The following is a 25085-nucleotide window of genomic DNA, read 5'->3' on the forward strand; positions in this document are numbered from 1 at the left end:
TGCACTCACTGGTACTGATTATTAATCTGTCTCTCCACAGTAAAGCCAGTCAGCCTGTGTTTGAATGCATTTGCTCTGTACATTGACTGTGCATATGCCTCAAGAATAATCCCCAGTGTGGCTCTGCCTGATATGAGTGGAAAAGACACTTACCTGACGATATTTTTGGAGTGTTAATCTCTCTGTGTGGAGAAAAGAGAATAACACATTAGTAAAGAAATTTATCAATTCATGGGAGAAAAATAGGAACTTACCCGTGAACAGATCTGTTGCTGTGTTCTGTGTGTTCTGCAAGTGAAGTGATTGCATTTAGAGCTTAAACCAACCTGCAGTAGAGATGGGAAGTTCGGATCTTTTCAATGATCCGGATGATTCGAATCGGATCATTGAAGAGATCCGGATCTTTGATTCGAATCTCGGATCATTTTACTACCGGAAGCATTCGGGGTGAAATGAACAGCAGGACAGGTCTGTGGACAGGAGAAGGGGAGGGGGTGGACACACAGAGAAGGGGAGAAGATGGACAGAGGGCAGGGAGTGGACAGAGATGGAAGGAGGGACGAGCAGAGAGCATAAATGTTTGCACGTAATACCCACATGCTGAAGTCATATGCTTTACATATATTTCACCTATATGTTCATCTGTACACTTTGAAAGAAAAGGTCGCACAGTGAAAGAAAGCATTCCCAGAAGATAAGTGCAGCTGTTTAGTGCCGAGCGCAGGAGGATTATATTGCCTTTCAATCACACTGTCTGCAAAGTTACTGAGCTATGCTGAGCCAAAAGCTTCCAATGTGTTCACTGTGCAGCACTACAGAACAGACAGCCTATACTCAGCAGCACATTTCAGCCAGTATGTGTGCTCTACACATATCTGGCAGTGGCACCCATGTCCCCTCTCTCTCATCTACCTGTCTCCCTGCAAGGCTGCCTCCCTTCCAACAGAGCGATCTATCTCAGCTCTGCTTCCAGGACCCCGCTGCCCGCTGAGAGGGGGCGTGTCGCTCCTGGCCCCGCCCCTTTTGCGATCCGAATCACTCATTTTGATGATTCGGATGATCGACTCATAAAATAGATTCGGATCAAAGATCCGAATCGTTCATGATCCGGACAACACTAACCTGCAGTGAGAAGTAATAAAAGGAGAGAATTGATACTTACATATGTGACATACAGGAAAAAGAAAAACTTTGATAACAATAAAGGGAAGAAACTTACTTCAGAATTATTGAACTGGCATCTTGGAGTGTGCTGCATGTAAAGTAAAGTAAGGTTATTATAAGCTATCATCTGCTTCAGGAAAAGATCTTTTATCAGCAACTTATCATCAGTTCTTTTAAAGGGGTACCCCTACTCCATGATCATATACAGGTTTAAGTGTGAATATGAATTCATAGCCACTGTATGGTTAGATAAGACTTTTGCAAGGAACTGAAGACTGTTATGGTCATTACCATACAGTAAGGACTACTTCGAGTCAGTCACTACTTATCTACCCAACCAGAAGCATTAGTCCATTTCCTATTTGGTTTCTCTCAGGTGTATTTGTTCACATACATGTATGCATACATATTTTTAGATAGGAAAGAGAAAACTGTATCGCTATAGACGTATTCAGAGTGAGATGAAGAAAAAGGTCTGATGAAGATTTGTGAAATGTGTATTTGCTGTGTTTTGTTCTTTGTTTTTCCTACAGGTGCAGGAACTTCAAGCAAGGTCCAAGTGCAGTAGCCTCTAATGATATTTCTGGAAGTAACCTTTTTCTTTTCAGGTGCTAGATCTTCAAGCAAGAAGTGTTAACTCTGAATTTGTTGCTTATTTTACCTCATTAATTTAGTGTATTTCAAGGGTGGTCTTGATATTGAGGATTTCAATTGGGGGTTTGTATTCTTGTTCTGCATGTTAGTGGACATTATTTCTTTGTTTGCCAAATAAAATCAATTGTTATTTTTCACCAATTTATCCTCCTGGTCAGTCGCTGTCCTTCCGCTTTAAGAGTAATAAGGGAACTCTCTCCTAGTGATAGTAATCGATTGGTCGGTTACATTTTGGCGCAGTCGGCAGGATGGACTCTGACATCAATAGACCAGGAGAGAACCTGGGGTCAGACGTACCAGCTATGGGTGAGGGATCCGCTGAGAGAGCTCTATCAAGGGAGAATGTGGATTTTACCATGTCTATGACTATGACTCCTATTGGTATGTTAGCTACCTACTTACCTAAATTTACTGGCAATAATATGCCTCTGAGAGATTGGGCAGAGCGTATTCAAAGTGCTATCAAAGCATATAAAGTTCCAGTTGATATGCATCGGGAAGTAGCCATTTTAGCTTCTGAGGGTGATGCACGGAAAACAATAATTAATGCCAGTCGGGATCTTCCTGTGAGTTTAGAAGACATTTTGGAGATACTTGAAGAAATATATGGGGACCCCTCTGACCTACACGTAGTGCGGAAGAGGTTCATGGATCGAACCCAGCGGGAGCAGGAGAGCATACCTCAGTTTGCTAATGCCCTACAAGAACTGATGAGAGCTATACAAAAAAAGGAAGATGCGGAGGATCCTTACCAGAACAACGGGATGTCTTCCTGGCTGAAAGACCAGTTTGTGCTGGGATTACGGAGCCATGTAGTAAGAAGGGCAGTAAAGAATAAGTTAGAACTAGACCCTGCAATTTCCTTTCAATCAATCCAACGACTAGCTATTAAATATCAACAAGAGGAGGAAATTACTCAATTGGCTATGCGACAACTAAATTCTGATGCAAAGGAAAAGGAAAGTGAGAATAGACATACCGCCCATACCTCTGCCAGTAAAAAGGGGGAAGAGGCCATCGAGTTAGGTCACATTTTGAAGCAGATGCAAGAAGATATTGCTAAGTTAAGATTACACCAAGAAGTCAGACGAGAAGAATACCATGGGCCCAGGGAATCTACTCAGAATAGAAATGACCAACCATTCACCTGCTGGAACTGCCGAAGAGAGGGACATTTTGCACGTAATTGTCCTAGACCTCAACGATATGCTCGCAATGGAAGCAATCAGAATTTAAACTAGAGCCTCCTAGGGTTGAAGGTCGGACGTTGGGAATGGCTACTCAGACCTATGTGCAGCAGGAGACAGGGCCAGTAGTAGGAAATTGTCCTTTGATTAAAATTAAGTTAGAAGGGAAAGAGGTTAATGGCTTGTTAGACACAGGATCCCAAGTGACTACCATTTCAGAGGCGTATTTTGCAAGGAATTTTCCTGGAAAAATTCAGGATTTGGAGATGTCTTGGATTGAGCTGGCAGCAGCCAATAATTTGCCCATCCCAGTCAAAGGAATTATTTGGATGGATGTGGAAATTGGTGAGGAACAGTTGGGAAAAAGGGGTATAATGGTGGTAAAGGGACAGCCATCCTCAGAAACCCCAATAATTGTTGGAATGAATATTCTGCAGGATCTGGATGGACGATTATTTTCGCAATATGGACATCGGTATTGGCAAAAGGTTTCCCGGCAACAAGAAGAGAGACGAGTGTTTCAAAATTTGATAAAAACATGTAGTGCTATTCGAAATGCCAAGCGTTGTAAGGGGAGGATTGGAGTGATAAGAGCACCCTGTGAGAAGGGTTTGTCTGTTCCCCCTAGGTCTGAGGTAGTCATGCAGGTGGCTGTGGGTTCCAACTGTCAAATTGCAGGTCTGACGGTGATGGTAGAACCAGTGAATCCGAGATTAGATATTACTGTAGCAAAGACAGTAGCCACGGTGAAAAATGGGCAAGTTCCTATCCGAATGTCAAATTGGGGAAAAGACACTGTACATATACCTTCGGGTGCTTGGTTGGCCGATGTGTTTCCGGTGGAAAGTGTAGGTGGTAAGGAAGTGCAAGTGGAAGAGAAAGGAAAAAATCTTTGCTCATGTCGGATAATGTCAACAGACTCTGATACTAAAGCGCAAGAATGGAATGGAGAGAAAATTTCCCAAACAGTAGTATTGGATGTTGAACAACTGAATGATAATGAGAAGTCTGCATTGAATCAGTTGTTTGAGAGAAATAAAGAAGTTTTTTCTATTGATGAAAGTGATCTTGGATGCTCTGATAAGATTCGTCATGAGATTAGAACAGATACAGCTGGCCCCATCAGAGAAAGATATAGATATATCCCTCCTAATTTGTTCCAAGAAGTTAAGCAGATGTTAGAACAGATGTTGGCGGCTAATGTAATAGAACCTAGCAGTAGTCCCTGGGCAGCTCCCATTGTGTTAGTGAAGAAAAAGGATGGTAGTCTGAGGTTTTGTGTAGATTACAGAAAGTTAAATTCAGTGACTATTAAGGATGCCTATCCCCTTCCGAGGATAGAGGACTCATTACTGGCTTTGGGGAAAGCTAAAGTGTTCTCTACTCTAGATCTTTGTAGTGGTTACTGGCAAATTTTAGTTGACAAAAAAGATCAGGAAAAGACCGCTTTTACTACACCCATGGGACTATATCAATTCAAGAGAATGCCGTTTGGATTGACGAACGCCCCAGCTACATTCCAAAGACTGATGGAGAGCTGTTTGGGCGAGTTTAATTTTGAACATGTGCTGATCTATTTGGATGACATCATCGTATATTCCACTGATTTTCATCAACATATTCAGCACCTGGATGTGGTATTCCAGAAGCTCAGGTCATATGGACTGAAGTTGAAGCCTAGTAAGTGTCATCTATTCAAGCCGGAGGTTAATTTCTTGGGGCATGTTATTTCCAAAGAAGGTGTCAAGCCAAACCCAGAAAAAGTGAAATTGATTAAGGAATGGCCAGTTCCTACTACTATCCGAGAGGTACGAGCATTTTTAGGGATAGCAAGTTACTATCGAAGATTTATACCGCATTTTGCACAGAAGGCTCGTCCTTTGCATTTTATTCTAAAAGGGGCTCAACTGAGAAAAAAAAATGATACTGTCTGCTGGAACACTGAACAGCAAAAAGCTTTTGATGAATTAAAAGCCGAAATCGAATCTTCTCTGATACTGGCCTTCGCGGATTTCCACCTTCCTTTTCGTTTGTATACTGATGCTAGTAATCAGGGCTTAGGTGCAGTACTGACTCAGGAAAAAGGAGGAAAAGAACGAGTAATAGCTTTTGCGAGTCGTATTCTCAGAGAGACTGAGAAAAATCCAGCAAATTACAGTTCTTTCCGGCTAGAATTGTTGGCAGTGGTATGGGCCGTCACGGAGAAATTCAGTGAGTACTTGAATGGAGTAAAATTTACCATTTACACCGACAATAACCCCGTAGCATACCTTCAAACAGCTAAATTAGGAGCGATGGAACAACGGTGGGTAGCCAGATTAGCCAAGTTCCAATTTACTATTAAGTACAGACCAGGAAGAATCAACGGCTGTGCAGATGCATTATCGAGATTCCCATATGAACCTGCTGGAAGGGAGAGAGATGAAGATCTGGAAGAAGTTGAAGTACCCCTGTTTGGGATTAAGGAAAAAGCTAGTCACATGTCGAAAGAAAATGAGGATGAGTTGATGGTAAACATGATGGAAGTTATTGAGTCCTCCTCAGCAGAGTGGCAAAAATTGCAGGAAGAAGATCATATTCTCAAACCATTGAAAGAAAAGGTCAGAGCACAAGTATGGCCAAAGAGAATACAAAGAGTCAATTGGACGGTGGAGGGCCAAAAACTGCTTAGGCAGTGGGATCGCTTAAGAGTGGAGAACAATTTGCTGGTCAGAAAGGTGCGGTTGAAAAATTGGCAGAATGTGCGAAGTCAGATAGTGTTGACTCGGGATGTAGCAAGCAAAGTTATCACTACTCTGCATGAAAAATTAGGGCACCCAGGGCCTGAGAAAATAGCCTGGTGTTTCCGAAAGAGATTTTACTGTCTACAGATGGAAGGGGTAATTAAGAAAGTATGCAGAGAATGTCTGACATGCAACACCAATCAAGGCACTGAGCCAAAACTCCCTTTGGTAAAATGGAGGACCAGCGCACCGTTGGAAGTGGTGGCAGTTGATTTTTTGTCTCTGGATACTGCTCAAGACGGACGAAGTAGCGTGTTGGTCATGATTGACCATTTCACAAAATTTGCTGTAGCCGTACCAACTAGAGACCAAACAGCAGTAACAGCTGCCAAGCACCTCTGGAATGACTTTATACAAACTTATGGCTGTCCTCAGCGGATCCATTCAGACCAGGGTCCGTGTTTTGAAAGTCGTTTGATGCAGGAGTTATGTCAGCTCTATAACATAAAAAAATCGCATACTACACCGTATCATCCTCAAGGGAATGGAGTCTGTGAACGTTTCAACCGCACCCTGATACAGAAGATACGGTCCCTGGAACAAGAAAAGAAACAACGTTGGCCGGTATACATTAAAGAGTTAGTCTGGGCCTAAAATCACACTGTGCATGACGCTACTGGTTATGCTCCTTTCCATTTGTTCTTTGGAAGGGAAGATGGAGGACCTCTGGATGTTTTGTGTGGAAGGTTAGAGGGGGATCAAACTTCAAGGACTATGCAAGAATGGGTTGAGAACCACAAAAATAGAGTACAAGAGATGTATGACTTGGTACGGCGTAGTAATGAAAAAGAATCTGAAACTTTTGAAAGGAGGTGGAATTTTCAGGTCGGAGACATTGTCTTACTCCGAAACAAAGGAACACATGAGAAAGGAAAGTTGACATCAAGATGGGGTGCTGATTTGTGGAAAATAGTAAATCAGCCTTCAACAGACATTCCAGTGTATGATGTTCAGAAGATGGATGGCACGGGCCCCATTAAAAGAGTGAATGGGGCTCTGTTAAAATTGATGTCAGAACCTAAGCCTTTTGGAAAATCTAAGAATTGTGAAATGGAACTGGAAGAAATGGTCCCTTGTTGGGTCCCAGTGGAGCTCTCCAGTGGTCTTACACCCCAGGCTCAGAGAAATAGAGACCAAAATTTGGCTCATCCTGTTGATGAGTGGCAAGATGTTTCGGGTCTCAGGGAGGAGAGTTCTGGAAGCTCAGTAGAGAGTGAGAGGGGGAGTGATGCTGACCAGCAGGTTGAGGGTTCTCCTGAGTTAGAACCTGAGGGTTCCTTAAGGAGATCGTCCAGAGAGAATATTGGACTTCCTCCTAAACGCTATCTGCAAGAAGAATTTATATGGCAACAGAGGAGATAAAGTCTTCCTTACTGTATTTGAGCGATGTATTGTGTTATGCGAAGTGATTTCTTAGAGAATTGTAAGGGACTACAATTTAAAAAAAAAGGGGAAAAATGTAGCCCTGCTACAAATAGTGCAGCTTCTTTAATTTAAAAAAAAAACAAAAAAAAACATGTATTTTTATTTCTGGCCAGCATCAGCTATGAGAATTAGTGCTGGCACAGGCTGTATTTACACAGAGCAAGCAGCCAGCACTCAAGATGGTTGTTCTGCTCTCAGTCAGGGGGCGGGTGTCAGTTACACAGGTTGGGAACGCCCCTCCAGCTGAAGAGGCAAGCCCTCTCTGATTTTTACCTCAGAAGGTGACACAGGCAGCGTGAGGAGAGATGACAGAGACCAGAGGGGGAGAAACTGAGCTGACAGAGAGAGAAATGGCATTCAGTAGCAGAGGAATTTAGCTCACTGATGACACACAGAAAGGGGACCATGAGAGACAGCTCCCTGAGTTAAAACAGGGAGACACCTCATCCACAGAGGAGTGAGGGATAGCTCAGCAAGGCCAAGGAGACCACTTCAGGAAAAATTGACAGATAAGTGAAATTTCACCACACAGAAACACAGAAAGAAAATGACAGGAGTTTTCCTAATAGTAATGACACAAAAATCAGACTGTCAAATCAAATCAGCTAAATATTCTTCGTCTGATTCTCTACAGTTAGATAATATATATACAGTGTGTGTGAGGAGAAGAAATGTTGTCATAGCAACACCAGAGTACTGTATAATGTGAATCAATGACTGTGCTTCCCTACCTGTCACCACAGAGCTGATCAGTGAGAGAATCTGTGTGTGCACTCACTGGTACTGATTATTAATCTGTCTCTCCACAGTAAAGCCAGTCAGCCTGTGTTTGAATGCATTTGCTCTGTACATTGACTGTGCATATGCCTCAAGAATAATCCCCAGTGTGGCTCTGCCTGATATGAGTGGAAAAGACACTTACCTGACGATATTTTTGGAGTGTTAATCTCTCTGTGTGGAGAAAAGAGAATAACACATTAGTAAAGAAATTTATCAATTCATGGGAGAAAAATAGGAACTTACCCGTGAACAGATCTGTTGCTGTGTTCTGTGTGTTCTGCAAGTGAAGTGATTGCATTTAGAGCTTAAACCAACCTGCAGTGAGAAGTAATAAAAGGAGAGAATTGATACTTACATATGTGACATACAGGAAAAAGAAAAACTTTGATAACAATAAAGGGAAGAAACTTACTTCAGAATTATTGAACTGGCATCTTGGAGTGTGCTGCATGTAAAGTAAAGTAAGGTTATTATAAGCTATCATCTGCTTCAGGAAAAGATCTTTTATCAGCAACTTATCATCAGTTCTTTTAAAGGGGTACCCCTACTCCATGATCATATACAGGTTTAAGTGTGAATATGAATTCATAGCCACTGTATGGTTAGATAAGACTTTTGCAAGGAACTGAAGACTGTTATGGTCATTACCATACAGTAAGGACTACTTCGAGTCAGTCACTACTTATCTACCCAACCAGAAGCATTAGTCCATTTCCTATTTGGTTTCTCTCAGGTGTATTTGTTCACATACATGTATGCATACATATTTTTAGATAGGAAAGAGAAAACTGTGTCGCTATAGACGTATTCAGAGTGAGATGAAGAAAAAGGTCTGATGAAGATTTGTGAAATGTGTATTTGCTGTGTTTTGTTCTTTGTTTTTCCTACAGGTGCAGGAACTTCAAGCAAGGTCCAAGTGCAGTAGCCTCTAATGATATTTCTGGAAGTAACCTTTTTCTTTTCAGGTGCTAGATCTTCAAGCAAGAAGTGTTAACTCTGAATTTGTTGCTTATTTTACCTCATTAATTTAGTGTATTTCAAGGGTGGTCTTGATATTGAGGATTTCAATTGGGGGTTTGTATTCTTGTTCTGCATGTTAGTGGACATTATTTCTTTGTTTGCCAAATAAAATCAATTGTTATTTTTCACCAATTTATCCTCCTGGTCAGTCGCTGTCCTTCCGCTTTAAGAGTAATAAGGGAACTCTCTCCTTGTGATAGTAATCGATTGGTCGGTTACATTTTGGCGCAGTCGGCAGGATGGACTCTGACATCAATAGACCAGGAGAGAACCTGGGGTCAGACGTACCAGCTATGGGTGAGGGATCCGCTGAGAGAGCTCTATCAAGGGAGAATGTGGATTTTACCATGTCTATGACTATGACTCCTATTGGTATGTTAGCTACCTACTTACCTAAATTTACTGGCAATAATATGCCTCTGAGAGATTGGGCAGAGCGTATTCAAAGTGCTATCAAAGCATATAAAGTTCCAGTTGATATGCATCGGGAAGTAGCCATTTTAGCTTCTGAGGGTGATGCACGGAAAACAATAATTAATGCCAGTCGGGATCTTCCTGTGAGTTTAGAAGACATTTTGGAGATACTTGAAGAAATATATGGGGACCCCTCTGACCTACACGTAGTGCGGAAGAGGTTCATGGATCGAACCCAGCGGGAGCAGGAGAGCATACCTCAGTTTGCTAATGCCCTACAAGAACTGATGAGAGCTATACAAAAAAAGGAAGATGCGGAGGATCCTTACCAGAACAACGGGATGTCTTCCTGGCTGAAAGACCAGTTTGTGCTGGGATTACGGAGCCATGTAGTAAGAAGGGCAGTAAAGAATAAGTTAGAACTAGACCCTGCAATTTCCTTTCAATCAATCCAACGACTAGCTATTAAATATCAACAAGAGGAGGAAATTACTCAATTGGCTATGCGACAACTAAATTCTGATGCAAAGGAAAAGGAAAGTGAGAATAGACATACCGCCCATACCTCTGCCAGTAAAAAGGGGGAAGAGGCCATCGAGTTAGGTCACATTTTGAAGCAGATGCAAGAAGATATTGCTAAGTTAAGATTACACCAAGAAGTCAGACGAGAAGAATACCATGGGCCCAGGGAATCTACTCAGAATAGAAATGACCAACCATTCACCTGCTGGAACTGCCGAAGAGAGGGACATTTTGCACGTAATTGTCCTAGACCTCAACGATATGCTCGCAATGGAAGCAATCAGAATTTAAACTAGAGCCTCCTAGGGTTGAAGGTCGGACGTTGGGAATGGCTACTCAGACCTATGTGCAGCAGGAGACAGGGCCAGTAGTAGGAAATTGTCCTTTGATTAAAATTAAGTTAGAAGGGAAAGAGGTTAATGGCTTGTTAGACACAGGATCCCAAGTGACTACCATTTCAGAGGCGTATTTTGCAAGGAATTTTCCTGGAAAAATTCAGGATTTGGAGATGTCTTGGATTGAGCTGGCAGCAGCCAATAATTTGCCCATCCCAGTCAAAGGAATTATTTGGATGGATGTGGAAATTGGTGAGGAACAGTTGGGAAAAAGGGGTATAATGGTGGTAAAGGGACAGCCATCCTCAGAAACCCCAATAATTGTTGGAATGAATATTCTGCAGGATCTGGATGGACGATTATTTTCGCAATATGGACATCGGTATTGGCAAAAGGTTTCCCGGCAACAAGAAGAGAGACGAGTGTTTCAAAATTTGATAAAAACATGTAGTGCTATTCGAAATGCCAAGCGTTGTAAGGGGAGGATTGGAGTGATAAGAGCACCCTGTGAGAAGGGTTTGTCTGTTCCCCCTAGGTCTGAGGTAGTCATGCAGGTGGCTGTGGGTTCCAACTGTCAAATTGCAGGTCTGACGGTGATGGTAGAACCAGTGAATCCGAGATTAGATATTACTGTAGCAAAGACAGTAGCCACGGTGAAAAATGGGCAAGTTCCTATCCGAATGTCAAATTGGGGAAAAGACACTGTACATATACCTTCGGGTGCTTGGTTGGCCGATGTGTTTCCGGTGGAAAGTGTAGGTGGTAAGGAAGTGCAAGTGGAAGAGAAAGGAAAAAATCTTTGCTCATGTCGGATAATGTCAACAGACTCTGATACTAAAGCGCAAGAATGGAATGGAGAGAAAATTTCCCAAACAGTAGTATTGGATGTTGAACAACTGAATGATAATGAGAAGTCTGCATTGAATCAGTTGTTTGAGAGAAATAAAGAAGTTTTTTCTATTGATGAAAGTGATCTTGGATGCTCTGATAAGATTCGTCATGAGATTAGAACAGATACAGCTGGCCCCATCAGAGAAAGATATAGATATATCCCTCCTAATTTGTTCCAAGAAGTTAAGCAGATGTTAGAACAGATGTTGGCGGCTAATGTAATAGAACCTAGCAGTAGTCCCTGGGCAGCTCCCATTGTGTTAGTGAAGAAAAAGGATGGTAGTCTGAGGTTTTGTGTAGATTACAGAAAGTTAAATTCAGTGACTATTAAGGATGCCTATCCCCTTCCGAGGATAGAGGACTCATTACTGGCTTTGGGGAAAGCTAAAGTGTTCTCTACTCTAGATCTTTGTAGTGGTTACTGGCAAATTTTAGTTGACAAAAAAGATCAGGAAAAGACCGCTTTTACTACACCCATGGGACTATATCAATTCAAGAGAATGCCGTTTGGATTGACGAACGCCCCAGCTACATTCCAAAGACTGATGGAGAGCTGTTTGGGCGAGTTTAATTTTGAACATGTGCTGATCTATTTGGATGACATCATCGTATATTCCACTGATTTTCATCAACATATTCAGCACCTGGATGTGGTATTCCAGAAGCTCAGGTCATATGGACTGAAGTTGAAGCCTAGTAAGTGTCATCTATTCAAGCCGGAGGTTAATTTCTTGGGGCATGTTATTTCCAAAGAAGGTGTCAAGCCAAACCCAGAAAAAGTGAAATTGATTAAGGAATGGCCAGTTCCTACTACTATCCGAGAGGTACGAGCATTTTTAGGGATAGCAAGTTACTATCGAAGATTTATACCGCATTTTGCACAGAAGGCTCGTCCTTTGCATTTTATTCTAAAAGGGGCTCAACTGAGAAAAAAAAATGATACTGTCTGCTGGAACACTGAACAGCAAAAAGCTTTTGATGAATTAAAAGCCGAAATCGAATCTTCTCTGATACTGGCCTTCGCGGATTTCCACCTTCCTTTTCGTTTGTATACTGATGCTAGTAATCAGGGCTTAGGTGCAGTACTGACTCAGGAAAAAGGAGGAAAAGAACGAGTAATAGCTTTTGCGAGTCGTATTCTCAGAGAGACTGAGAAAAATCCAGCAAATTACAGTTCTTTCCGGCTAGAATTGTTGGCAGTGGTATGGGCCGTCACGGAGAAATTCAGTGAGTACTTGAATGGAGTAAAATTTACCATTTACACCGACAATAACCCCGTAGCATACCTTCAAACAGCTAAATTAGGAGCGATGGAACAACGGTGGGTAGCCAGATTAGCCAAGTTCCAATTTACTATTAAGTACAGACCAGGAAGAATCAACGGCTGTGCAGATGCATTATCGAGATTCCCATATGAACCTGCTGGAAGGGAGAGAGATGAAGATCTGGAAGAAGTTGAAGTACCCCTGTTTGGGATTAAGGAAAAAGCTAGTCACATGTCGAAAGAAAATGAGGATGAGTTGATGGTAAACATGATGGAAGTTATTGAGTCCTCCTCAGCAGAGTGGCAAAAATTGCAGGAAGAAGATCATATTCTCAAACCATTGAAAGAAAAGGTCAGAGCACAAGTATGGCCAAAGAGAATACAAAGAGTCAATTGGACGGTGGAGGGCCAAAAACTGCTTAGGCAGTGGGATCGCTTAAGAGTGGAGAACAATTTGCTGGTCAGAAAGGTGCGGTTGAAAAATTGGCAGAATGTGCGAAGTCAGATAGTGTTGACTCGGGATGTAGCAAGCAAAGTTATCACTACTCTGCATGAAAAATTAGGGCACCCAGGGCCTGAGAAAATAGCCTGGTGTTTCCGAAAGAGATTTTACTGTCTACAGATGGAAGGGGTAATTAAGAAAGTATGCAGAGAATGTCTGACATGCAACACCAATCAAGGCACTGAGCCAAAACTCCCTTTGGTAAAATGGAGGACCAGCGCACCGTTGGAAGTGGTGGCAGTTGATTTTTTTGTCTCTGGATACTGCTCAAGACGGACGAAGTAGCGTGTTGGTCATGATTGACCATTTCACAAAATTTGCTGTAGCCGTACCAACTAGAGACCAAACAGCAGTAACAGCTGCCAAGCACCTCTGGAATGACTTTATACAAACTTATGGCTGTCCTCAGCGGATCCATTCAGACCAGGGTCCGTGTTTTGAAAGTCGTTTGATGCAGGAGTTATGTCAGCTCTATAACATAAAAAAATCGCATACTACACCGTATCATCCTCAAGGGAATGGAGTCTGTGAACGTTTCAACCGCACCCTGATACAGAAGATACGGTCCCTGGAACAAGAAAAGAAACAACGTTGGCCGGTATACATTAAAGAGTTAGTCTGGGCCTAAAATCACACTGTGCATGACGCTACTGGTTATGCTCCTTTCCATTTGTTCTTTGGAAGGGAAGATGGAGGACCTCTGGATGTTTTGTGTGGAAGGTTAGAGGGGGATCAAACTTCAAGGACTATGCAAGAATGGGTTGAGAACCACAAAAATAGAGTACAAGAGATGTATGACTTGGTACGGCGTAGTAATGAAAAAGAATCTGAAACTTTTGAAAGGAGGTGGAATTTTCAGGTCGGAGACATTGTCTTACTCCGAAACAAAGGAACACATGAGAAAGGAAAGTTGACATCAAGATGGGGTGCTGATTTGTGGAAAATAGTAAATCAGCCTTCAACAGACATTCCAGTGTATGATGTTCAGAAGATGGATGGCACGGGCCCCATTAAAAGAGTGAATGGGGCTCTGTTAAAATTGATGTCAGAACCTAAGCCTTTTGGAAAATCTAAGAATTGTGAAATGGAACTGGAAGAAATGGTCCCTTGTTGGGTCCCAGTGGAGCTCTCCAGTGGTCTTACACCCCAGGCTCAGAGAAATAGAGACCAAAATTTGGCTCATCCTGTTGATGAGTGGCAAGATGTTTCGGGTCTCAGGGAGGAGAGTTCTGGAAGCTCAGTAGAGAGTGAGAGGGGGAGTGATGCTGACCAGCAGGTTGAGGGTTCTCCTGAGTTAGAACCTGAGGGTTCCTTAAGGAGATCGTCCAGAGAGAATATTGGACTTCCTCCTAAACGCTATCTGCAAGAAGAATTTATATGGCAACAGAGGAGATAAAGTCTTCCTTACTGTATTTGAGCGATGTATTGTGTTATGCGAAGTGATTTCTTAGAGAATTGTAAGGGACTACAATTTAAAAAAAAGGGGAAAAATGTAGCCCTGCTACAAATAGTGCAGCTTCTTTAATTAAAAAAAAAAACAAAAAAAAACATGTATTTTTATTTCTGGCCAGCATCAGCTATGAGAATTAGTGCTGGCACAAGCTGTATTTACACAGAGCAAGCAGCCAGCACTCAAGATGGTTGTTCTGCTCTCAGTCAGGGGGCGGGTGTCAGTTACACAGGTTGGGAACGCCCCTCCAGCTGAAGAGGCAAGCCCTCTCTGATTTTTACCTCAGAAGGTGACACAGGCAGCGTGAGGAGAGATGACAGAGACCAGAGGGGGAGAAACTGAGCTGACAGAGAGAGAAATGGCATTCAGTAGCAGAGGAATTTAGCTCACTGATGACACACAGAAAGGGGACCATGAGAGACAGCTCCCTGAGTTAAAACAGGGAGACACCTCATCCACAGAGGAGTGAGGGATAGCTCAGCAAGGCCAAGGAGACCACTTCAGGAAAAATTGACAGATAAGTGAAATTTCACCACACAGAAACACAGAAAGAAAATGACAGGAGTTTTCCTAATAGTAATGACACAAAAATCAGACTGTCAAATCAAATCAGCTAAATATTCTTCGTCTGATTCTCTACAGTTAGATAATATATATACAGTGTGTGTGAGGAGAAGAAATGTTGTCATAGCAACACCAGAGTACTGTATAATGTGAATCAATGACTGTGCTTCCCTACCTGTCACCACAGAGCTGATCAGTGAGAGAATCTGTGTGTGCACTCACTGGTACTGATTATTAATCTGTCTCTCCACAGTAAAGCCAGTCAGCCTGTGTTTGAATGCATTTGCTCTGTACATTGACTGTGCATATGCCTCAAGAATAATCCCCAGTGTGGCTCTGCCTGATATGAGTGGAAAAGACACTTACCTGACAATATTTTTGGAGTGTTAATCTCTCTGTGTGGAGAAAAGAGAATAACACATTAGTAAAGAAATTTATCAATTCATGGGAGAAAAATAGGAACTTACCCGTGAACAGATCTGTTGCTGTGTTCTGTGTGTTCTGCAAGTGAAGTGATTGCATTTAGAGCTTAAACCAACCTGCAGTGAGAAGTAATAAAAGGAGAGAATTGATACTTACATATGTGACATACAGGAAAAAGAAAAACTTTGATAACAATAAAGGGAAGAAACTTACTTCAGAATTATTGAACTGGCATCTTGGAGTGTGCTGCATGTAAAGTAAAGTAAGGTTATTATAAGCTATCATCTGCTTCAGGAAAAGATCTTTTATCAGCAACTTATCATCAGTTCTTTTAAAGGGGTACCCCTACTCCATGATCATATACAGGTTTAAGTGTGAATATGAATTCATAGCCACTGTATGGTTAGATAAGACTTTTGCAAGGAACTGAAGACTGTTATGGTCATTACCATACAGTAAGGACTACTTCGAGTCAGTCACTACTTATCTACCCAACCAGAAGCATTAGTCCATTTCCTATTTGGTTTCTCTCAGGTGTATTTGTTCACATACATGTATGCATACATATTTTTAGATAGGAAAGAGAAAACTGTATCGCTATAGACGTATTCAGAGTGAGATGAAGAAAAAGGTCTGATGAAGATTTGTGAAATGTGTATTTGCTGTGTTTTGTTCTTTGTTTTTCCTACAGGTGCAGGAACTTCAAGCAAGGTCCAAGTGCAGTAGCCTCTAATGATATTTCTGGAAGTAACCTTTTTCTTTTCAGGTGCTAGATCTTCAAGCAAGAAGTGTTAACTCTGAATTTGTTGCTTATTTTACCTCATTAATTTAGTGTATTTCAAGGGTGGTCTTGATATTGAGGATTTCAATTGGGGGTTTGTATTCTTGTTCTGCATGTTAGTGGACATTATTTCTTTGTTTGCCAAATAAAATCAATTGTTATTTTTCACCAATTTATCCTCCTGGTCAGTCGCTGTCCTTCCGCTTTAAGAGTAATAAGGGAACTCTCTCCTTGTGATAGTAATCGATTGGTCGGTTACATTTTGGCGCAGTCGGCAGGATGGACTCTGACATCAATAGACCAGGAGAGAACCTGGGGTCAGACGTACCAGCTATGAGTGAGGGATCCGCTGAGAGAGCTCTATCAAGGGAGAATGTGGATTTTACCATGTCTATGACTATGACTCCTATTGGTATGTTAGCTACCTACTTACCTAAATTTACTGGCAATAATATGCCTCTGAGAGATTGGGCAGAGCGTATTCAAAGTGCTATCAAAGCATATAAAGTTCCAGTTGATATGCATCGGGAAGTAGCCATTTTAGCTTCTGAGGGTGATGCACGGAAAACAATAATTAATGCCAGTCGGGATCTTCCTGTGAGTTTAGAAGACATTTTGGAGATACTTGAAGAAATATATGGGGACCCCTCTGACCTACACGTAGTGCGGAAGAGGTTCATGGATCGAACCCAGCGGGAGCAGGAGAGCATACCTCAGTTTGCTAATGCCCTACAAGAACTGATGAGAGCTATACAAAAAAAGGAAGATGCGGAGGATCCTTACCAGAACAACGGGATGTCTTCCTGGCTGAAAGACCAGTTTGTGCTGGGATTACGGAGCCATGTAGTAAGAAGGGCAGTAAAGAATAAGTTAGAACTAGACCCTGCAATTTCCTTTCAATCAATCCAACGACTAGCTATTAAATATCAACAAGAGGAGGAAATTACTCAATTGGCTATGCGACAACTAAATTCTGATGCAAAGGAAAAGGAAAGTGAGAATAGACATACCGCCCATACCTCTGCCAGTAAAAAGGGGGAAGAGGCCATCGAGTTAGGTCACATTTTGAAGCAGATGCAAGAAGATATTGCTAAGTTAAGATTACACCAAGAAGTCAGACGAGAAGAATACCATGGGCCCAGGGAATCTACTCAGAATAGAAATGACCAACCATTCACCTGCTGGAACTGCCGAAGAGAGGGACATTTTGCACGTAATTGTCCTAGACCTCAACGATATGCTCGCAATGGAAGCAATCAGAATTTAAACTAGAGCCTCCTAGGGTTGAAGGTCGGACGTTGGGAATGGCTACTCAGACCTATGTGCAGCAGGAGACAGGGCCAGTAGTAGGAAATTGTCCTTTGATTAAAATTAAGTTAGAAGGGAAAGAGGTTAATGGCTTGTTAGACACAGGATCCCAAGTGACTACCATTTCAGAGGCGTATTTTGCAAGGAATTTTCCTGGAAAAATTCAGGATTTGGAGATGTCTTGGATTGAGCTGGCAGCAGCCAATAATTTGCCCATCCCAGTCAAAGGAATTATTTGGATGGATGTGGAAATTGGTGAGGAACAGTTGGGAAAAAGGGGTATAATGGTGGTAAAGGGACAGCCATCCTCAGAAACCCCAATAATTGTTGGAATGAATATTCTGCAGGATCTGGATGGACGATTATTTTCGCAATATGGACATCGGTATTGGCAAAAGGTTTCCCGGCAACAAGAAGAGAGACGAGTGTTTCAAAATTTGATAAAAACATGTAGTGCTATTCGAAATGCCAAGCGTTGTAAGGGGAGGATTGGAGTGATAAGAGCACCCTGTGAGAAGGGTTTGTCTGTTCCCCCTAGGTCTGAGGTAGTCATGCAGGTGGCTGTGGGTTCCAACTGTCAAATTGCAGGTCTGACGGTGATGGTAGAACCAGTGAATCCGAGATTAGATATTACTGTAGCAAAGACAGTAGCCACGGTGAAAAATGGGCAAGTTCCTATCCGAATGTCAAATTGGGGAAAAGACACTGTACATATACCTTCGGGTGCTTGGTTGGCCGATGTGTTTCCGGTGGAAAGTGTAGGTGGTAAGGAAGTGCAAGTGGAAGAGAAAGGAAAAAATCTTTGCTCATGTCGGATAATGTCAACAGACTCTGATACTAAAGCGCAAGAATGGAATGGAGAGAAAATTTCCCAAACAGTAGTATTGGATGTTGAACAACTGAATGATAATGAGAAGTCTGCATTGAATCAGTTGTTTGAGAGAAATAAAGAAGTTTTTTCTATTGATGAAAGTGATCTTGGATGCTCTGATAAGATTCGTCATGAGATTAGAACAGATACAGCTGGCCCCATCAGAGAAAGATATAGATATATCCCTCCTAATTTGTTCCAAGAAGTTAAGCAGATGTTAGAACAGATGTTGGCGGCTAATGTAATAGAACCTAGCAGTAGTCCCTGGGCAGCTCCCATTGTGTTAGTGAAGAAAAAGGATGGTAGTCTGAGGTTTTGTGTAGATTACAGAAAGTTAAATTCAGTGACTATTAAGGATGCCTATCCCCTTCCGAGGATAGAGGACTCATTACTGGCTTTGGGGAAAGCTAAAGTGTTCTCTACTCTAGATCTTTGTAGTGGTTACTGGCAAATTTTAGTTGACAAAAAAGATCAGGAAAAGACCGCTTTTACTACACCCATGGGACTATATCAATTCAAGAGAATGCCGTTTGGATTGACGAACGCCCCAGCTACATTCCAAAGACTGATGGAGAGCTGTTTGGGCGAGTTTAATTTTGAACATGTGCTGATCTATTTGGATGACATCATCGTATATTCCACTGATTTTCATCAACATATTCAGCACCTGGATGTGGTATTCCAGAAGCTCAGGTCATATGGACTGAAGTTGAAGCCTAGTAAGTGTCATCTATTCAAGCCGGAGGTTAATTTCTTGGGGCATGTTATTTCCAAAGAAGGTGTCAAGCCAAACCCAGAAAAAGTGAAATTGATTAAGGAATGGCCAGTTCCTACTACTATCCGAGAGGTACGAGCATTTTTAGGGATAGCAAGTTACTATCGAAGATTTATACCGCATTTTGCACAGAAGGCTCGTCCTTTGCATTTTATTCTAAAAGGGGCTCAACTGAGAAAAAAAAATGATACTGTCTGCTGGAACACTGAACAGCAAAAAGCTTTTGATGAATTAAAAGCCGAAATCGAATCTTCTCTGATACTGGCCTTCGCGGATTTCCACCTTCCTTTTCGTTTGTATACTGATGCTAGTAATCAGGGCTTAGGTGCAGTACTGACTCAGGAAAAAGGAGGAAAAGAACGAGTAATAGCTTTTGCGAGTCGTATTCTCAGAGAGACTGAGAAAAATCCAGCAAATTACAGTTCTTTCCGGCTAGAATTGTTGGCAGTGGTATGGGCCGTCACGGAGAAATTCAGTGAGTACTTGAATGGAGTAAAATTTACCATTTACACCGACAATAACCCCGTAGCATACCTTCAAACAGCTAAATTAGGAGCGATGGAACAACGGTGGGTAGCCAGATTAGCCAAGTTCCAATTTACTATTAAGTACAGACCAGGAAGAATCAACGGCTGTGCAGATGCATTATCGAGATTCCCATATGAACCTGCTGGAAGGGAGAGAGATGAAGATCTGGAAGAAGTTGAAGTACCCCTGTTTGGGATTAAGGAAAAAGCTAGTCACATGTCGAAAGAAAATGAGGATGAGTTGATGGTAAACATGATGGAAGTTATTGAGTCCTCCTCAGCAGAGTGGCAAAAATTGCAGGAAGAAGATCATATTCTCAAACCATTGAAAGAAAAGGTCAGAGCACAAGTATGGCCAAAGAGAATACAAAGAGTCAATTGGACGGTGGAGGGCCAAAAACTGCTTAGGCAGTGGGATCGCTTAAGAGTGGAGAACAATTTGCTGGTCAGAAAGGTGCGGTTGAAAAATTGGCAGAATGTGCGAAGTCAGATAGTGTTGACTCGGGATGTAGCAAGCAAAGTTATCACTACTCTGCATGAAAAATTAGGGCACCCAGGGCCTGAGAAAATAGCCTGGTGTTTCCGAAAGAGATTTTACTGTCTACAGATGGAAGGGGTAATTAAGAAAGTATGCAGAGAATGTCTGACATGCAACACCAATCAAGGCACTGAGCCAAAACTCCCTTTGGTAAAATGGAGGACCAGCGCACCGTTGGAAGTGGTGGCAGTTGATTTTTTGTCTCTGGATACTGCTCAAGACGGACGAAGTAGCGTGTTGGTCATGATTGACCATTTCACAAAATTTGCTGTAGCCGTACCAACTAGAGACCAAACAGCAGTAACAGCTGCCAAGCACCTCTGGAATGACTTTATACAAACTTATGGCTGTCCTCAGTGGATCCATTCAGACCAGGGTCCGTGTTTTGAAAGTCGTTTGATGCAGGAGTTATGTCAGCTCTATAACATAAAAAAATCGCATACTACACCGTATCATCCTCAAGGGAATGGAGTCTGTGAACGTTTCAACCGCACCCTGATACAGAAGATACGGTCCCTGGAACAAGAAAAGAAACAACGTTGGCCGGTATACATTAAAGAGTTAGTCTGGGCCTAAAATCACACTGTGCATGACGCTACTGGTTATGCTCCTTTCCATTTGTTCTTTGGAAGGGAAGATGGAGGACCTCTGGATGTTTTGTGTGGAAGGTTAGAGGGGGATCAAACTTCAAGGACTATGCAAGAATGGGTTGAGAACCACAAAAATAGAGTACAAGAGATGTATGACTTGGTACGGCGTAGTAATGAAAAAGAATCTGAAACTTTTGAAAGGAGGTGGAATTTTCAGGTCGGAGACATTGTCTTACTCCGAAACAAAGGAACACATGAGAAAGGAAAGTTGACATCAAGATGGGGTGCTGATTTGTGGAAAATAGTAAATCAGCCTTCAACAGACATTCCAGTGTATGATGTTCAGAAGATGGATGGCACGGGCCCCATTAAAAGAGTGAATGGGGCTCTGTTAAAATTGATGTCAGAACTTAAGCCTTTTGGAAAATCTAAGAATTGTGAAATGGAACTGGAAGAAATGGTCCCTTGTTGGGTCCCAGTGGAGCTCTCCAGTGGTCTTACACCCCAGGCTCAGAGAAATAGAGACCAAAATTTGGCTCATCCTGTTGATGAGTGGCAAGATGTTTCGGGTCTCAGGGAGGAGAGTTCTGGAAGCTCAGTAGAGAGTGAGAGGGGGAGTGATGCTGACCAGCAGGTTGAGGGTTCTCCTGAGTTAGAACCTGAGGGTTCCTTAAGGAGATCGTCCAGAGAGAATATTGGACTTCCTCCTAAACGCTATCTGCAAGAAGAATTTATATGGCAACAGAGGAGATAAAGTCTTCCTTACTGTATTTGAGCGATGTATTGTGTTATGCGAAGTGATTTCTTAGAGAATTGTAAGGGACTACAATTTAAAAAAAAAGGGGAAAAATGTAGCCCTGCTACAAATAGTGCAGCTTCTTTAATTAAAAAAAAAAAAAAAAAAAAACATGTATTTTTATTTCTGGCCAGCATCAGCTATGAGAATTAGTGCTGGCACAGGCTGTATTTACACAGAGCAAGCAGCCAGCACTCAAGATGGTTGTTCTGCTCTCAGTCAGGGGGCGGGTGTCAGTTACACAGGTTGGGAACGCCCCTCCAGCTGAAGAGGCAAGCCCTCTCTGATTTTTACCTCAGAAGGTGACACAGGCAGCGTGAGGAGAGATGACAGAGACCAGAGGGGGAGAAACTGAGCTGACAGAGAGAGAAATGGCATTCAGTGTCAGAGGAATTTAGCTCACTGATGACACACAGAAAGGGGACCATGAGAGACAGCTCCCTGAGTTAAAACAGGGAGACACCTCATCCACAGAGGAGTGAGGGATAGCTCAGCAAGGCCAAGGAGACCACTTCAGGAAAAATTGACAGATAAGTGAAATTTCACCACACAGAAACACAGAAAGAAAATGACAGGAGTTTTCCTAATAGTAATGACACAAAAATCAGACTGTCAAATCAAATCAGCTAAATATTCTTCGTCTGATTCTCTACAGTTAGATAATATATATACAGTGTGTGTGAGGAGAAGAAATGTTGTCATAGCAACACCAGAGTACTGTATAATGTGAATCAATGACTGTGCTTCCCTACCTGTCACCACAGAGCTGATCAGTGAGAGAATCTGTGTGTGCACTCACTGGTACTGATTATTAATCTGTCTCTCCACAGTAAAGCCAGTCAGCCTGTGTTTGAATGCATTTGCTCTGTACATTGACTGTGCATATGCCTCAAGAATAATCCCCAGTGTGGCTCTGCCTGATATGAGTGGAAAAGACACTTACCTGACGATATTTTTGGAGTGTTAATCTCTCTGTGTGGAGAAAAGAGAATAACACATTAGTAAAGAAATTTATCAATTCATGGGAGAAAAATAGGAACTTACCCGTGAACAGATCTGTTGCTGTGTTCTGTGTGTTCTGCAAGTGAAGTGATTGCATTTAGAGCTTAAACCAACCTGCAGTGAGAAGTAATAAAAGGAGAGAATTGATACTTACATATGTGACATACAGGAAAAAGAAAAACTTTGATAACAATAAAGGGAAGAAACTTACTTCAGAATTATTGAACTGGCATCTTGGAGTGTGCTGCATGTAAAGTAAAGTAAGGTTATTATAAGCTATCATCTGCTTCAGGAAAAGATCTTTTATCAGCAACTTATCATCAGTTCTTTTAAAGGGGTACCCCTACTCCATGATCATATACAGGTTTAAGTGTGAATATGAATTCATAGCCACTGTATGGTTAGATAAGACTTTTGCAAGGAACTGAAGACTGTTATGGTCATTACCATACAGTAAGGACTACTTCGAGTCAGTCACTACTTATCTACCCAACCAGAAGCATTAGTCCATTTCCTATTTGGTTTCTCTCAGGTGTATTTGTTCACATACATGTATGCATACATATTTTTAGATAGGAAAGAGAAAACTGTATCGCTATAGACGTATTCAGAGTGAGATGAAGAAAAAGGTCTGATGAAGATTTGTGAAATGTGTATTTGCTGTGTTTTGTTCTTTGTTTTTCCTACAGGTGCAGGAACTTCAAGCAAGGTCCAAGTGCAGTAGCCTCTAATGATATTTCTGGAAGTAACCTTTTTCTTTTCAGGTGCTAGATCTTCAAGCAAGAAGTGTTAACTCTGAATTTGTTGCTTATTTTACCTCATTAATTTAGTGTATTTCAAGGGTGGTCTTGATATTGAGGATTTCAATTGGGGGTTTGTATTCTTGTTCTGCATGTTAGTGGACATTATTTCTTTGTTTGCCAAATAAAATCAATTGTTATTTTTCACCAATTTATCCTCCTGGTCAGTCGCTGTCCTTCCGCTTTAAGAGTAATAAGGGAACTCTCTCCTTGTGATAGTAATCGATTGGTCGGTTACAGTACTATCAGAATACAGTTTACTACAGCACTGAGGATTTATACAGGAGCCAGTGGATACTAGATGCCAGTAATGGTGTGGTGGTGGTTTATGGTCAGTGCACTACTAGGACCAGCAGACCTGTCTCCAACAGCTAACTTGTGCACTGGCCACAGAAGAGCAATACAATAGCAAGAAAAACAATGTACAAGCCCTAAGAAGGGCTTAGCTCACAGGACAATGTGGTAGCAGCAAGAATCTGCACTGAGGACACAGAACACAGGCCTACCTAACTCTCGCCTTGTCACAACACACTGTCCCTCATCTGCCTAGCACAAAAGCCAAACACAGACTGCAAAATGGCTTTTGTGCTGGCTTTCTGATAGGTGGGGTGGCGGTCCAGGAGGGGGTGCTAGCTGATTGGCTGACATGTGTCTGCTGACTGTGAGGTAAAAGGTCAAAGTTTAGCTCAATGATGATGTATAGGGGCAAATCGAATCCACCAAGTATTCGCCTGAGGAGGCGAATGCGAATATTCTTTGAATCTCAGCCCAAATGTCCTAGCAAGTCCCCTTCTCTCCCTCTCCTCCCACCTACCCACCCTAACATGCCCCAATGAAGCGGCTGCACAATATAACCTTGCCCTCTCATCTGCTTTAGATCAAGCTGCCCCCTCAATCTTCCGCACTATCAAGCCCCCCAACCCTGGCACAACACCCACACACGTAACCTCAGAAAAGAAACTCGAGCAGCCGAACGGAAATGGAGGAAATCACATCTCAATGCTGACTTCCTAGATTACAAGGCCAAACTGTTACTCTTCCACGCTGCCCTCTCTGAGGCTAAACAAAGGTACTTTGCAGCACTGATTGTAACCCAAGCTTCCAACCCTCGACAGCTTTTTGCTACCTTCAATTCCCTCCTCAACCCCACTCCTCCCCCTCCCAGCTCCTCCCTCTCAGCCAATGACCTTGCCAACCACTTCACCACTAAAATTGCAACAATACGCAATGAAATTTCCCTCCTCCATCCCTCCCTTACCAATGCGTCTCAGGTTGTCCCCTTGCCTTCCCTCCCAGCGGCTCCCTTGTCTCATCCACCCCTCGCCTCTTTTGCTCCTGCCACCATTGATGAAGTCAGCCTGCTGCTAGTGGCTTCCCCCCCCCCCCCCCCCCACATCCTCTCCCTGTGATCCGGTACCCGCGAATACTCTTCGTCCCCACTTCCCTGACCTGGCCCCAGTCCTCACCTCCTTGTTCAATCACTCCCTTTCCACAGGCATCTTCCCCAAAGCATTCAAACAGGCCACTGTACTTCCCCTGCTGAAAAAACCCTCACTCTACCCATCCCTACCCTCAAACTACCGCCCAATCTCCCTCCTTCCCTATGCTTCTAAACTCCTCGAACGCCTAGTCCACCAGCGCATTACCCAATACATCAACACTAATACCCTACTTGACCCCCTACAGTCTGGATTCCGACCTGCGCACTCAACTGAAACA

General features: G+C 42.4%; 2 protein-coding genes across 2 annotated transcripts in view; one reads left to right on the plus strand and one right to left on the minus strand.

Annotated features, from left to right (window-relative positions):
• The window catches only part of VWCE (von Willebrand factor C and EGF domains), a 448320-nt gene that overhangs the window by 10130 nt on the left and 413105 nt on the right, over positions 1–25085 (minus strand). The window lies entirely within an intron of this gene.
• Positions 9404–23567, plus strand: LOC137537839 (uncharacterized). Its single transcript, XM_068259792.1, is given in 4 exon segments — positions 9404–13187; positions 13189–14321; positions 16438–17272; positions 17386–23567. Coding segments are annotated over 4 exon segments (8247 nt in total). The 5' UTR covers positions 9404–10277; the 3' UTR covers positions 20755–23567.

Source organism: Hyperolius riggenbachi, chromosome 11, assembly GCF_040937935.1.
Source record: "Hyperolius riggenbachi isolate aHypRig1 chromosome 11, aHypRig1.pri, whole genome shotgun sequence".
NCBI classification, from domain to species: domain Eukaryota; kingdom Metazoa; phylum Chordata; class Amphibia; order Anura; family Hyperoliidae; genus Hyperolius; species Hyperolius riggenbachi.